This window comes from Typha angustifolia, chromosome 9, assembly GCF_048772165.1.
Source record: "Typha angustifolia cultivar Huaian chromosome 9, ASM4877216v1, whole genome shotgun sequence".
NCBI classification, from domain to species: domain Eukaryota; kingdom Viridiplantae; phylum Streptophyta; class Magnoliopsida; order Poales; family Typhaceae; genus Typha; species Typha angustifolia.
The window spans coordinates 542,776-555,392 of NC_133247.1; the positions used below are offsets into that span (position 1 = coordinate 542,776).

A 12,617-nucleotide genomic window follows, 5' to 3' on the forward strand; every position below is an offset into this window, starting at 1 on the left:
CTTTAGATTTTTAATCGACGTGTTTGCGAGTTCCTTTTGATTTGGTTTCTAACTGTCATTCTACTGATGAGGCTTGTAACTGTCAGTCTACTGTTTGTTAATTGACACTCAATAATCTCCTCCCGTGGTTTTCCTTCATGTCCAAAGTATTTATCCCCTTTTCGTTATTATCTCACAGAAGTTGCTGTTCTCTTTGAAAGTTCTGTTTTGTCATGTATATATTAATCTAAAGAGATTTATCAAATTTGGACTACTTTTCTGAAACAAGAATGCATTTCGAGAATATATGTTGATGAAGATGCTCGCTGCGACGGGACAGATGATCATTTAAATATGAATTATAAGTTGGTAAACTGTAAAACATTTCAGCGTTCCTTGCAAGGTAGTTATACTGTATGTTTGCATGGATCGGATTAGAAAATAAATATAATCTACTAAATAGTAGAGTTGGTAGGTATATTTTTCATAATCAAAGATATTTTTAACTCCAAACAAAATTTTGATGATAGTTTGACTCAATTTGATTGATAGTTCATCACTGCGGTTAACTTGAAGAAGTAGATCAGCAACACAAAAGTAGAACTTAAATAACTTTGTATCTAAAAAAGATTGGCCTATTGTCCAATTTATATTCAGTCTTCGAACTTATGAACGAAGAAAAAATAAATGTAAATATGATCTACAGATCACCGTTGCAGAATCCAAAATAGCACCAGATCTGGAATCTACAAGTTGCCCCTGATCCAAATAATATACTATTGCATCTAGGATCCATAGAACCAGAAAGTCTCCATCGGTCCGAAACTGCAAATATGACTCAAATCTACAAAAAGGATTACAGAGAAAAATCTCAGATACCATACCTCATGGCAACAAATCATTCTCCATGGTTAGAACACAATTCACCGTAAACCAATAACGCTAAAAGAAAAAAAAAATCCAGTAAGATAGTGAATAAACAACCTGGTGAATGTACTAACCCAAAAAAGATAAAAAGACATGGTGAATGATAGAAAGAAATTGCTATTAAGAGGACAATGTGAATGAACACAACAGCCTGTTATATATACTGGTCTATCAACATTTCTTTTTTTTCATTCAAAAGTTGCTCCTTGGAAAAGCAAGAGGTCAACAATTTGCGTCATTCTAGACAAATAATGGATGATTGAAATCTTCCTATATATGATTGTCTGGCGCTGGAGACCATCAGATGTCACATTAGCCTAGCTCAGTAGATCTCAGATTACTTTGGTGGTAATGATGAATGTATAGATAATATATCACATTCCGGGTTCTGATGAAAGAAGCCCCATCTGCTCTGTAAGGTTCTCCATATTATGAGCACTGTCCCAACTATTCCCTGATCTTTCCTGCTTCTCCTTTGTTTCCAGTGAACTAGACTCTGCTTCTTCTGTGTCGCCAGATAGAGGACTAGCTGCAAGGAATTGCTCCCAGAAAGAATCAATAATGCCAGGAAGTTTTGCCTCCTCATCATATAGGATATCATCTGTTTCAATGGGCACAGCCTCATCCACTTCCACTGCAATATGGTTCAAATATGTCCGCTCGGGCTCAGGCATTACAAACTTATCTCCAGAAATGTTGACGATGTTGTCCTCAGGCATTATGTCTTGCAACTCAGGAAAATCCGGCATGCTCATATCAGTTGTACACGGAGCAATGGTATCTGCGACTGCAGAAGGAACAGGCATATTTGGCAATTTACTGGATAAATTATTATCTGCCAAACCAACAGGCGACTGGATCTCTGGAGCAGCTGAAGATGAGCATATTGCTGAATAACCGGAGCTTGCTGTGATATATGGAACACCCGAACTAGAAGGAACCTCTGCCAGGGTAACCATAGAATTCCGAGAAGAAGAGGTGCTATCAAAAGCTTCAGACGGTGGGACGAAATTCCCTAATAGAAAGTTATCAGAATTGTTTGGAGATTCCAACCTAGAAGAAGCATCCATCTTCAGGATCTGCCTTAGCATTGCTTTGGCTGCTTCATTTATTAAAGGCTGATACTTGATTATCTGGCCATCTGGTGAAGTATTTTCACCATCCAGTCTGCCCTCTTGCTTGGGCAACCTCCTTTTCTTGCTAACTGCAGCTATCCGTCTGTTGCCGTCATTTTGCTGCACAAATTGGGCCAGAAATCCAGGATTCTGCATGGCCTTCGCCAAGAATGACATCATTTGCTGTTGGCGCTGTTCCATTCCCTGAAGGCGTTTGCCTAGTGTTTGCAGCTGATGATCTGTGGTCTGTTGCTGCTGCCTCAGCCTGACCAGTTCTTGCATGAGTACATTCTTATCCCTCTTGAGCATCTCAATTTCTTCCTCCAAGCCAAACTTCCCCACCTCAACACATGCAGCAACTGAAGGATTCTGTGGTTGAGGCTGCTGTGTCTGACCATGAGCATGGGATGGTTTTCGCCTGCTGATAGTCTTCAGCAAATGTTTCTGCCCTCTTAGGAATCCCTCGTTTGCAAATTCCCATCTATCAGGATCAACTTTTCTAAATCCCTGCTCACAGAACACCAGAAAACACCCTGAAGAAAAGAATAAACATAGGATAGGCATATTTCATAGAATGAAGCAATCTGTTTTTTCTCTAGGAATAGTTGTTGTAGAGGCTGAGGATAAATTTTAAGACTAATAAAGAAAAAGAATGGCCTCAGGCATCACAAACCAGGTCCTACTAAGTGACAAAATATTAAGATCCAAAAGATAGGTTCCTAAAGGCACCAAGACTTCTCCTGAAAGAAAGTGTCACTAACATTAGAGAGTCTTTAGTAGATTTCCACGGAAGGAACAAGATTCCTGCAATCCAGTTAGGAGGAATCTAAGATCAAGATATTGGATGTGAATTTGTCATTGAATTCATGCAAAGGTGAATAGTTGTCCAAGAATCAATAGCTATCTAACAGTTAGCTTTGGTTCTTCCATCTTAGTTTCGGAAATTAATTCCTCTGTAAGATTATAATTCACAAGTTCACGGTTCCTAGAAAAGCAAGGATTAACACAAATTATCTTCAAAATAACTTGATTACAAGGGTCTTCGGACTGAATTTCTGTGTAAGGAGTGGTTCCTCATTCAGCATGGTGCATCTTACAGAGTACAAATAAGATTTGAGCTGACTTTTGTTAGCTCATTTGTATCACATCAACATATCAGCATAGATTTGACTTATCAAAGTGAATATAGATTTTCTCTGTAGTGTAAGTTCCAAAGTTCATTATGCCTTGTCTGTCCTCATACTCATCAACTGATATGCAGATATATAATTATATCCATTTAGTAGCTCCGGCAGTCATCAGTCTATAGAAGCTTCAATGGGATGTTTAACACAGGGACATACTTATATGCCTAATGCAAATTGAAATAATACTTTTCACAATAAAAAAGAACTTTTATTTAGAATACATAGTTCTAAAAATATATAAGATAAAATGTTGAGATGAGAAACAGGGGCTGCAGCCTGTTTGTCAAAAAAAAAAGAAAAAATGTTGAGACAAGACTTTTAATAGATAAATCAGTCAATCAGATATTCAATAGGTCCTGACCTACTTACGATGCTTAATTAGAAGGACTAATAAAGAAGCAAGAGTAGAGAAAATGGTCATCAAGGGAAGTGTGCAAGGTAAGGCAGCAGACAATGGTCTCACGATATCTAACTTCAATATCATACTGGTTTTGCTTTTGATGTAGTTCTCACTGTGGAACAGCTGGTTTTATTTCTAATGTAGTTATCACCGTGGAGCAGCTGATACTCTGGTAGTTTCAAAACATTACTTTAACAACTTCAAATATCTTCCTGAATGTATAGCATCAATTTTAGTGCCATACAGCACCACAAGTATACAAATCGGCAAACTAGTAGCATGGAAAACCTCTTCAAAGAGTCAAAAAGTTACTAGATGATCCATCAACATTCAAAACTAACCTATAATAATTCTTAATGCCCATCTTTCTAACCATCATCAGAGCGTCTTTAACCTATGCTCCATGCAGACAGCCTTCTGAGGGTAATCTTGCAAGTTTTAGGGCCTAATAAATAGAGAATGGATTACGCATATATATATCCTAATTACGGTTTAGGGGTGAAAGGAGAAAAAAAGAAGAAACAAAAGATGTACAAAAGCATATACATCCACATCTCACCCCCTTTTTTTTGGAGTCCAATTTTCCCAATCTTCCTCAATACACCTTCCTAGTAAGAACAATCTCCCTCAAATTTGAAACTCTCCCAAACGAATTCCATCAATAACTAAGTAAATGAGAGATGCAAACTTCCGACTAATCCAAGAGATCAAAGAGAGCAAGAAGAGCACATACGTAGGTATTGAGCTGGCGGACGAAGCTGGAGAAATTATTGTGTTTGAAGTACTTGGGAAGGAGATCTCTCGCGAACTCCGGCGTATTCCAGACCACGAAGCTGTTGTTCTCTGGTCCCCAAGATACGACCGCGTCCGTCGACGGATCATCCACCATCTCGTACGTCTTGCTCAAGAACGGCGGCGGCGCGCCGCCGTTCACGCTAGGGTTCGCCGCCGCCCCACTTCCTCCTCCTCCGCCGTCCATCCCCTTCCGACCCCGCTCCTGCTTCCAGAAATCCTCACCGCGATCACTTCGATAGCATGCGATCGAGATCGGAGATTAGGGTTTACAGAACGAATTCCCGATGCCGAAGGGGAGAGGAAACTTGATTCCAGGGTCTCTGCTCTTTTACTTTTAGCTCCCTCTTTTCTCTTTCTCTTTTCCCTTCAATTTTCCTTGGGCTAGAGCGAAGAGGGTTTAAGAAATGGGGTCGGGTATTAATAGGGTCCCGTTAGGGCAACGACGACGGCGTCGGCAATCGAGCAACGAATGTATCAGACTCAAATGCCCCTGAATGCTATAGATTTATCAGTATTAGCTCGTTTCAAATCGACGGCCTAGATATATTTGATCTTAAGATTTACGGTTGGAGATTGAAAGATTAGAGGGCTATTTCTGATGTTTGCCGTAACTATGTGGACATTTGTTAGACCACGAGATTGGGTGACTCCTGGGCAACCGACGACGGCGAAGGGAGCCTATCCGAATTCACGTGCACCGCAGAGGAGGAACTTTGAAATTACTCCATTAACCTTACGCGAGGTTCAAAATTACTACGGAAGAAGGACGATGATAAAATTAACGAGGAGTGTTTTGGTCATCTGGAATTGGAGTGAAGGGAATATCCTCTCTTGTTCCTCGGTATTTTTAGGCGTTGGTTTAGAGAAAAATCACAATATCATAAACGAAAGAAAAAAGAAAAATCACAACAGTGGGCTTTTTCTGCAAGGATTTGTATCTTTTGTTCGCAGGCCTTCGAGAGCTGGGGCCTAAATCTGTCGGTCAGAATTCCAAAAATTGGCCCAAAATTGCAAGTTAGCTGAGTTGGGCTTGCAACCGAGCCCAAATCTTCAAGCTAAACATAAAAAAGTAGCAGATCGTAAAGTAGGGGTTGTAATCGCGTTAGAGCTTCGATTGAGATTAGTTTGGAACCCAGCTTAAAATAGTAAACTCAAAGTAATTAGATTGAATTCGAGCCGAGCTGCTAGGTAAGTATATTCAAACATATTTCAAATTTAGTCTAATTCAAGTTTGAATCAAACTTGACTCGTTTTAAATACGTGGCATTGTGAGAGTAAAACAAGCGACTCTCATGGAGTCATGGGTTCACTATCAGAGATAGGAGCGGGGAGCAATAACAGCCGTAGAGCCATGGGTCAAACACCAGCAAAGATAGCCATGGGGCGACACCAGCAAAGAAGCCACGGGGCGACACCTGTTAATTTTGAGGCAAATAGAGACAGACGCCAAGAAAAGGTAATTCGGCCCTGTCGATGTTTGATATAATGCCTTAGAGACCACCATTGGCGCTTTGCAGACATTTCCTGCAGCTGAGATACTCGGCCGAGAGCTACCCACAGATTAGAATAGCTTATCCGAGTCCCAAGAGCGTCGTTATAATTTAATCATTGCCATTAGCCATCTTTCAATAGACTAACAAGGCAGGGAACAAAGCGCTGTTCCTTCTAGAAGTGCAATATTCGAAGCCAATCTTTCTCAAAAAGGATAATCATTCAGCACCTACTCTGAGGTGGGGCAACCCTTTTTTTTTTCGAGATATTTATTTCTCCTCGTATATATATATATATATATATATTAGCAATCTAACTTATGAAGACATATCACCAAACACTGGGCTTATTATTGTACTTTATGTTTTTCTTCGTTTAGAGAAAGCTAATTTGGATGTCAACTGTGAGTGACTCCTCAACCGCATACAAACCCGTATTTTTATACTGTGCGCTTAATAAACAAACATAGTGTCACCTGTTACCTTTGGCCATTATTACACTAATGGCAAGTTATGCTGGGCTTAACTTGTTCCGCGTGCCTACCGTAACGATGAAAAGAGGTCTTGTTGGACATGTTAGTACGGGGCCCAAAGGAACAGAGGCTTTCGATCATGGATCAGACGGTGCGGAATAGCCCGACTGGGGCCCACCTGGCATCCAAGAGAATCGTACTGGTTAGCCACGTTCCTGCGAGCGTGGGATGCATCATTTATTTTGGCGTATTTTGGCCTAATGGGTCTGTTATTATGCGGTGAGCTTACCACCTGGCACAAGGTTATTTTGATAGAAAATATCTTAATTTCGTTTATAAGAAGTCCTTTGACTTTCAGTACATTTACTCTTATTTTCTTGTAATTTTAATACTCAATATTATTATTTACTAAATCACTTTGCATATGACTAACTTATGATATGGATCTTAAATTTTCGAGGGTCGAATCTAGTACAGGTGATTTTAGATTCACAGGATTCAAATTCAAATCAGTAATAAATATCTATTGGAGCTTCAATAAATATACATGTAGTATAATATTTAAAATCATTATAACTTGTTACTTTAGAATAAAAGAGTACCAGAAAGTATGACTTGTTACTTTAGAATAAAAGAGTACCAGAAAGTATGACTTGTTACTTTATGCGACATAAACTCAGAACCGGTTATTTATCTGATAAAGTTAGAGTATAATATAATCTAATAATAAATGAGTAAAAAATAAATATTAATTTTATTTAGAGAAAAGGCGCTGTTTTATTGAAATAATAATCTTGGTAGCATCACAATAAAATTTAAGTGGAACTGACCACCTATTAATTCACAGCATATTTTTCAAACTAAAATAATTACAGGCAACATAATAAAAGAACAGAAAGAAACTCCTCGACCATATTATACCAACACCAAAAAAATTAATTTGATTAGATTTAAATTTTGGTTCGAATTTGAGTCTAATAAAATTAAATAAATATGAATCCAATTTTTATACATAATCTACAGAATCGGATTCAATTACGCCCGTACCCATTCCCGGGCGGTGACAGTAAGGTTCGCAGTGCTGCTTTCATATTGCAGCCACTGCTAAGACCAACCCCACACACTATGTATGGTGGTGATTGGTGAATGAGAAATGACGAGGGAATCGATCACTTTTCTTTCCACCCCCCACAAAAAAACCATAAACCAGTGAGAGAGAGAGAGAGAGAGAGAGAGAGAGAGAGAGAGAGAGAGAGAGAAGAGAGAGTGTCCAAGGTTAGCGGTCCATTTCGTCTCTTCACTTCTTAGTATTAGTACTCTGCTGCTCTCCGGGTCTAAAGGCAACACCTTTTCTCCAGGGTGAACTCCTCCTCTGGTCCTCCATGACCACCTTCTCTCCTACCTTTCCCCTCTAGTTGGTATACCATCCTTTCTTATCTTGGATCTTCCCCATCTCCGTTAGTGGCTTCCTTCTTCTGCAAACTGATGCCAGCCCTCTTCAGAGCTCTGTTGCGCGGAGGTAAGAAGGCCCTGTTGCATACCCTCTATTTGCCTTTTGGTGTATCTAAGTGCATGTGGAAAATTGATGTGGACTTGCTAATTCCTATACTTCAATAGTAATCTGATGCTATTTCATGCGTGTGGTGGTGGAATTTTGCCATCTGATTTCTGTTTCTTGATTTAGTTGTAGGATTAGAGGATCAAAACTTCTTCTTTTTTTTGTTATTAATATGATTAGGCCAAGTGTAGTGTAGAATTGGATTGTGATTCCACTAATCTTCAAGTCACCAGAGGGGAAGTGTATTTCTGAAATATTTGGGTTGCATTCATGTTTGGTGTTTTTCGCTTACTTTTTATTTGGCCATTCTGCAGAGTTCGAGATTTGAATTAGAGACGGGAGATAAAGGAATTTAAATCCAGAAGTCTTGTGCTGCTGTAATCATATCACCATAATGGTCTCAAAGTCATATTCGAACCTCTTGGACCTCGTATCTGGCGAATCCCTGAGCGCCAGCCATCTAGGTAAGAGGTTACCGAGAGTGATGACAGTGACAGGAATTATCTCCGATCTAGATGAGGAAAATTCAAACAGTATTGCTTCTGATGCCCCTTCTTCCATCTCACAAGAGAAGATAATTATTGTCGGGAATCAGCTTCCCATCCGTGCACACCGCAGACCTGATGACCGCGGTTGGAACTTCAGTTGGGATGAGGACTCATTATTGTTGCAGTTGAAAGATGGTATTGGAGAGGAGACAGAGGTGATCTATGTTGGTTGCTTGAGAGAGGAGATTGAGCCGAGTGAACAGGATGATGTTTCCCAGACCTTATTCGAGACATTTAAATGCGTTCCTGCGTTCCTTCCTAGCGATCTTTTCTCAAAATTCTATCATGGTTTCTGTAAGCAGCATCTCTGGCCATTGTTCCATTACATGCTACCTCTTTCCCCTGACTTGGGCGGGCGTTTTGATCGGTCTCTTTGGCAAGCTTATGTTTCTGTGAACAAGATATTTGCAGACAAGGTCATGGAAGTCATAAGCCCGGAAGATGATTTTGTGTGGGTCCATGATTACCATCTTATGGTCTTGCCAACTTTCTTAAGGAAGAGGTTTAGTAGAGTGAAGCTTGGTTTCTTTCTGCATAGCCCATTCCCCTCCTCCGAGATTTACCGGACACTTCCTGTCAGAGATGAACTCCTTAGAGCGCTTCTGAATGCTGATCTTATTGGCTTCCACACCTTTGATTATGCGAGGCATTTTCTTTCGTGCTGCAGTAGAATGCTTGGTCTTGATTACCAATCAAAAAGAGGCTATGTAGGTATCGACTACTATGGTCGTACTGTTAGCATCAAGATACTCCCAGTTGGGATTCACATGGGGCAACTCAAACTGGTGATGAACCTTCCGGAGACTGAGGCTAGAGTTGCAGAGCTCAGGGATCAGTTCAAGAATCGGATTGTGATGCTTGGAGTGGATGACATGGACATATTTAAAGGAATTAGCCTAAAGCTCTTGGCCATGGAGAACTTACTTGAACAACATCCTGAATGGAGAGGGAAAGTGGTTTTGGTGCAAATCGCAAACCCTGCCAGAGGCCGAGGAAAAGATGTACAAGAGGTCCAGTCGGAGACATATTCTACGGCTGAAAGAATAAATAAGAGATATGGGAGGCCTGGTTATGAACCTGTCATTCTTATTGATAGCCCACTTCAGTTCTATGAGAAAATCGCTTATTACGTTATCGCTGAATGCTGTCTTGTCACCGCAGTAAGAGATGGAATGAATCTCATTCCTTATGAATATATAGTTTGCAGGCATGGTAATGAGAAATTGAATCAAGTATTGCAGCTAGACCCATCCGTTCCTAAAAAGAGCATGTTGGTTGTCTCTGAATTTATTGGTTGCTCTCCATCTCTGAGTGGAGCAATTCGTGTCAATCCATGGAATATTGATTCTGTAGCTGAAGCAATGGATATAGCTTTAGAGATGCGGGAATCTGAGAAGCAGCTAAGGCATGAGAAACACTATAGATATGTAAGTACTCATGATGTTGGATATTGGGCAAATAGTTTTCTGCAGGATTTGGAGAGGACCTGCAAGGATCACGGTAGAAGGACGTGCTGGGGCATTGGCTTTGGCCTAGGCTTCAGGGTTATTGCTCTTGATCCAAGTTTCCGGAAGCTTTCTGTTGATCATCTTGTGTCTTGTTACAAGAAGACAAAAAATCGAGCCATCCTCTTTGATTATGATGGCACTATAATGCCTCAGGCATCTATCAACAAGACGCCAACATCCGAGGCTATCAATATACTGAAAAGCTTGTGCTCAGATCCTGGGAACTCTGTATATCTTGTTAGTGGAAGAGGCAAGGAGACACTTGGCAATTGGTTTTCCTCCTGCAATAAGCTAGTAATTGCAGCAGAGCATGGCTACTTTTTAAGGTACATTTGACTTGGTATCAATTTGTCATGTCATCTTATATGTAAAATTACTTCACCAATTTGCCTTCTCAATATCTTGTGCTGTCACTTCGAATTCAGAAGATCAATATATCTGTTGAACTGTCTACTTGTCATATTGACACTACTGTTGAATTAATGTGTCCTACTTGTGGATCAATGTTGGATTCAGGGAAAAGCATGAAGATGAATGGGAAACATGCGTTCCGGTGGCCGACTTTGACTGGAAGCAGATTGCTGAACCTGTTATGAAGTTATACACTGAAACAACTGATGGTTCAACAATAGAGACTAAAGAAAGTGCACTTGTTTGGCATTATCAGTATGCTGATCCAGACTTCGGCTTGTGTCAGGCTAAGGAACTTTTAGACCATTTAGAGAGTGTTCTTGCAAATGAACCAGTGTCAGTGAAGAGTGGCCAACATATTGTAGAAGTAAAACCACAGGTCAGCATAAATTTTCTTCCTGGATTTTATTAATATTGGCGTATACTAGTATGCTCACTTATCAAAGCTATTTGACTCAATGCAGGGTGTGACAAAAGGACTAGTGGCTGAACGGCTTCTGTCCACTATGCAGCAGAAGGGTATTTTTGCCGATTTCGTTCTTTGTATCGGTGATGATAGGTCCGACGAGGATATGTTTGAGGTCATCAACGGTGCGATCTGTGGTCCTTGTTTATCACCGGCGGCCGAGGTATTTGCATGCACAGTTGGACAAAAACCAAGCAGGGCAAAATACTATTTGGAAGATACGGCTGAGATAATCAGAATGCTGCAGGCCCTTGCAACAGCTTCAGTCCAGACAGTTCGGCCTGCTGCTCTTCAAAATTCCAAATAAGAGATGTACTTGTTCTTGGTAGACCTGATTCATGCACCCATTTAGCTATTTGTTTTGTTCGAACTTAAGCTATAATTTTACCTGTTACATCAGTTAAAAAATTAGTATGCATTAGTTGTTGGCACTTTGATATATCTTCTTTGCTTTGACTATTTCTTTTCTTCTTCTATATTTCCTTTTTTTTCTTTTTAAGATGGATATTGAGGTTTATGTAGAGGCCAGAGAATGGAAATGGATTAGCATGTGAATTGATGAGAATGAACCTTCCATCCAATAAGTTTAGCTAAATCATAATATGATGAAAACAAGTTATAGTTCATATAAATCTTATTTATACTCGGTTACATTAAGAGTGTCCTCTTTGTCTGATTCCTTCTGCTCTAGCTTATTCTCATAACCTTTTGCAAACTCTTCTTCTCCATCAGATACTTAGCAATGGCTTCAGCAATGACTTTTACTGGTCCAATGGTGACAATAGAAGCAAGGGATGCATTCTCTTGGTCGATTTCATACTCGACGGTTGATTTTATAATTGAAGAAGAAGCAGATTCTTTTTCGAGGATCTCGAAACGAACTAAGAATGAACGAAATCCGAGCTCTAAATATCCTCCTTCAACCACTGCTGCCTCCTTAACACGTCTCTCATTGTCAATCTTTACGAACTTCTCTTTGTAGTACTGAGGTCCAGGATTTCCTGATGAAACAATTATATGGTCAAATAATAATAATAATAATAAGCTTTGTTTTGATGCGAATTATTCATATTCATGGAGGCATAAGTGTAAACTCTCACCTGGAGGACAGGTAAGGTGTAGAATGGTGTCGACGCCGCCGTCACCTTGAACAAGATCGAACTTTTCGAGGACGTTAGGGAGCAGCTCGACAACTAACTCTGCTAGCTTGATCGTGCCGTAGATCTGCCAGACTTCGTCGGCGGGAATGCCTACCTCCTCCTCATGGCAAAGTGTTCCCTTCATTGCTCCCCTCTGTTTTAGGTTACTGAAGGCCTACCTGCTCGAGATGATTAGAAGAGCTGTGCTTGTATTTATTGCCTTATACGAAGATAAATAATTTAACATTAATATCTATTTTGGATTTGGAATCTCGCAGTTGAGATGTCGATCAGTAACGTGACAAAATTTGGCGTAAAGAATTGGATTTTCCATTGGAAGCGTACTTTTTAGATTACTGGAAGCTTAGAGAGAGGCTTTGGATATATCACCTCACTTAGGAGCAACACCAGGTGGCTCTGAATTTGGAGCCTATTACATTCAAAATACCAAATTTGCCTAATTAGTATTACATTCAACGATTTTAATTTTATCCGTATTCTTTATTAAATAATCTAGTTAGTTAAACAGAGTATATAATTATTTTTATTAATCAGTTTTTAACAAAAATAATACCATTAGAAAGGTCTCATCGAGACCTTTAAAATAAGTCTAATATTAAA

General features: G+C 39.8%; 3 protein-coding genes across 5 annotated transcripts; 1 reads left to right on the forward strand and 2 right to left on the reverse strand.

Annotated features, from left to right (window-relative positions):
• Positions 1–930: 930 nt before the first annotated feature.
• Positions 931–4,806, reverse strand: LOC140766989 (heat stress transcription factor A-1-like). Its single transcript, XM_073106719.1, has 2 exons — positions 4,342–4,806; positions 931–2,528 (listed from the first exon to the last, which is right to left on the reverse strand). Exons 1-2 carry the CDS (start codon positions 4,585–4,587, stop codon positions 1,281–1,283), a joined length of 1,494 nt encoding a protein of 497 aa, XP_072962820.1. The 5' UTR covers positions 4,588–4,806; the 3' UTR covers positions 931–1,280.
• Positions 4,807–7,599: 2,793 nt separating this feature from the next.
• Positions 7,600–11,729, forward strand: LOC140766949 (alpha,alpha-trehalose-phosphate synthase [UDP-forming] 5). Of its 3 annotated transcripts, none has more exons than XM_073106662.1 (5): positions 7,600–7,885; positions 8,239–10,306; positions 10,497–10,770; positions 10,856–11,182; positions 11,590–11,729. In XM_073106662.1, the coding sequence occupies exons 2-4, from the start codon at positions 8,319–8,321 to the stop codon at positions 11,162–11,164; spliced, it is 2,571 nt and encodes an 856-aa protein (XP_072962763.1). In that variant the 5' UTR covers positions 7,600–7,885; positions 8,239–8,318; the 3' UTR covers positions 11,165–11,182; positions 11,590–11,729. The 3 variants fall into 3 exon arrangements, with proteins under 3 accessions (XP_072962763.1, XP_072962764.1, XP_072962761.1); XM_073106663.1 differs by having other exon boundaries at positions 10,856–11,169; positions 11,590–11,728; XM_073106660.1 differs by lacking the exon at positions 11,590–11,729 and having other exon boundaries at positions 10,856–11,296.
• LOC140766950 (norbelladine synthase-like) lies at positions 11,432–12,178 on the reverse strand. The gene is made up of 2 exons (XM_073106664.1): positions 11,958–12,178; positions 11,432–11,858 (listed from the first exon to the last, which is right to left on the reverse strand). Exons 1-2 carry the CDS (start codon positions 12,139–12,141, stop codon positions 11,545–11,547), a joined length of 498 nt encoding a protein of 165 aa, XP_072962765.1. The 5' UTR covers positions 12,142–12,178; the 3' UTR covers positions 11,432–11,544.
• Positions 12,179–12,617: the final 439 nt, after the last annotated feature.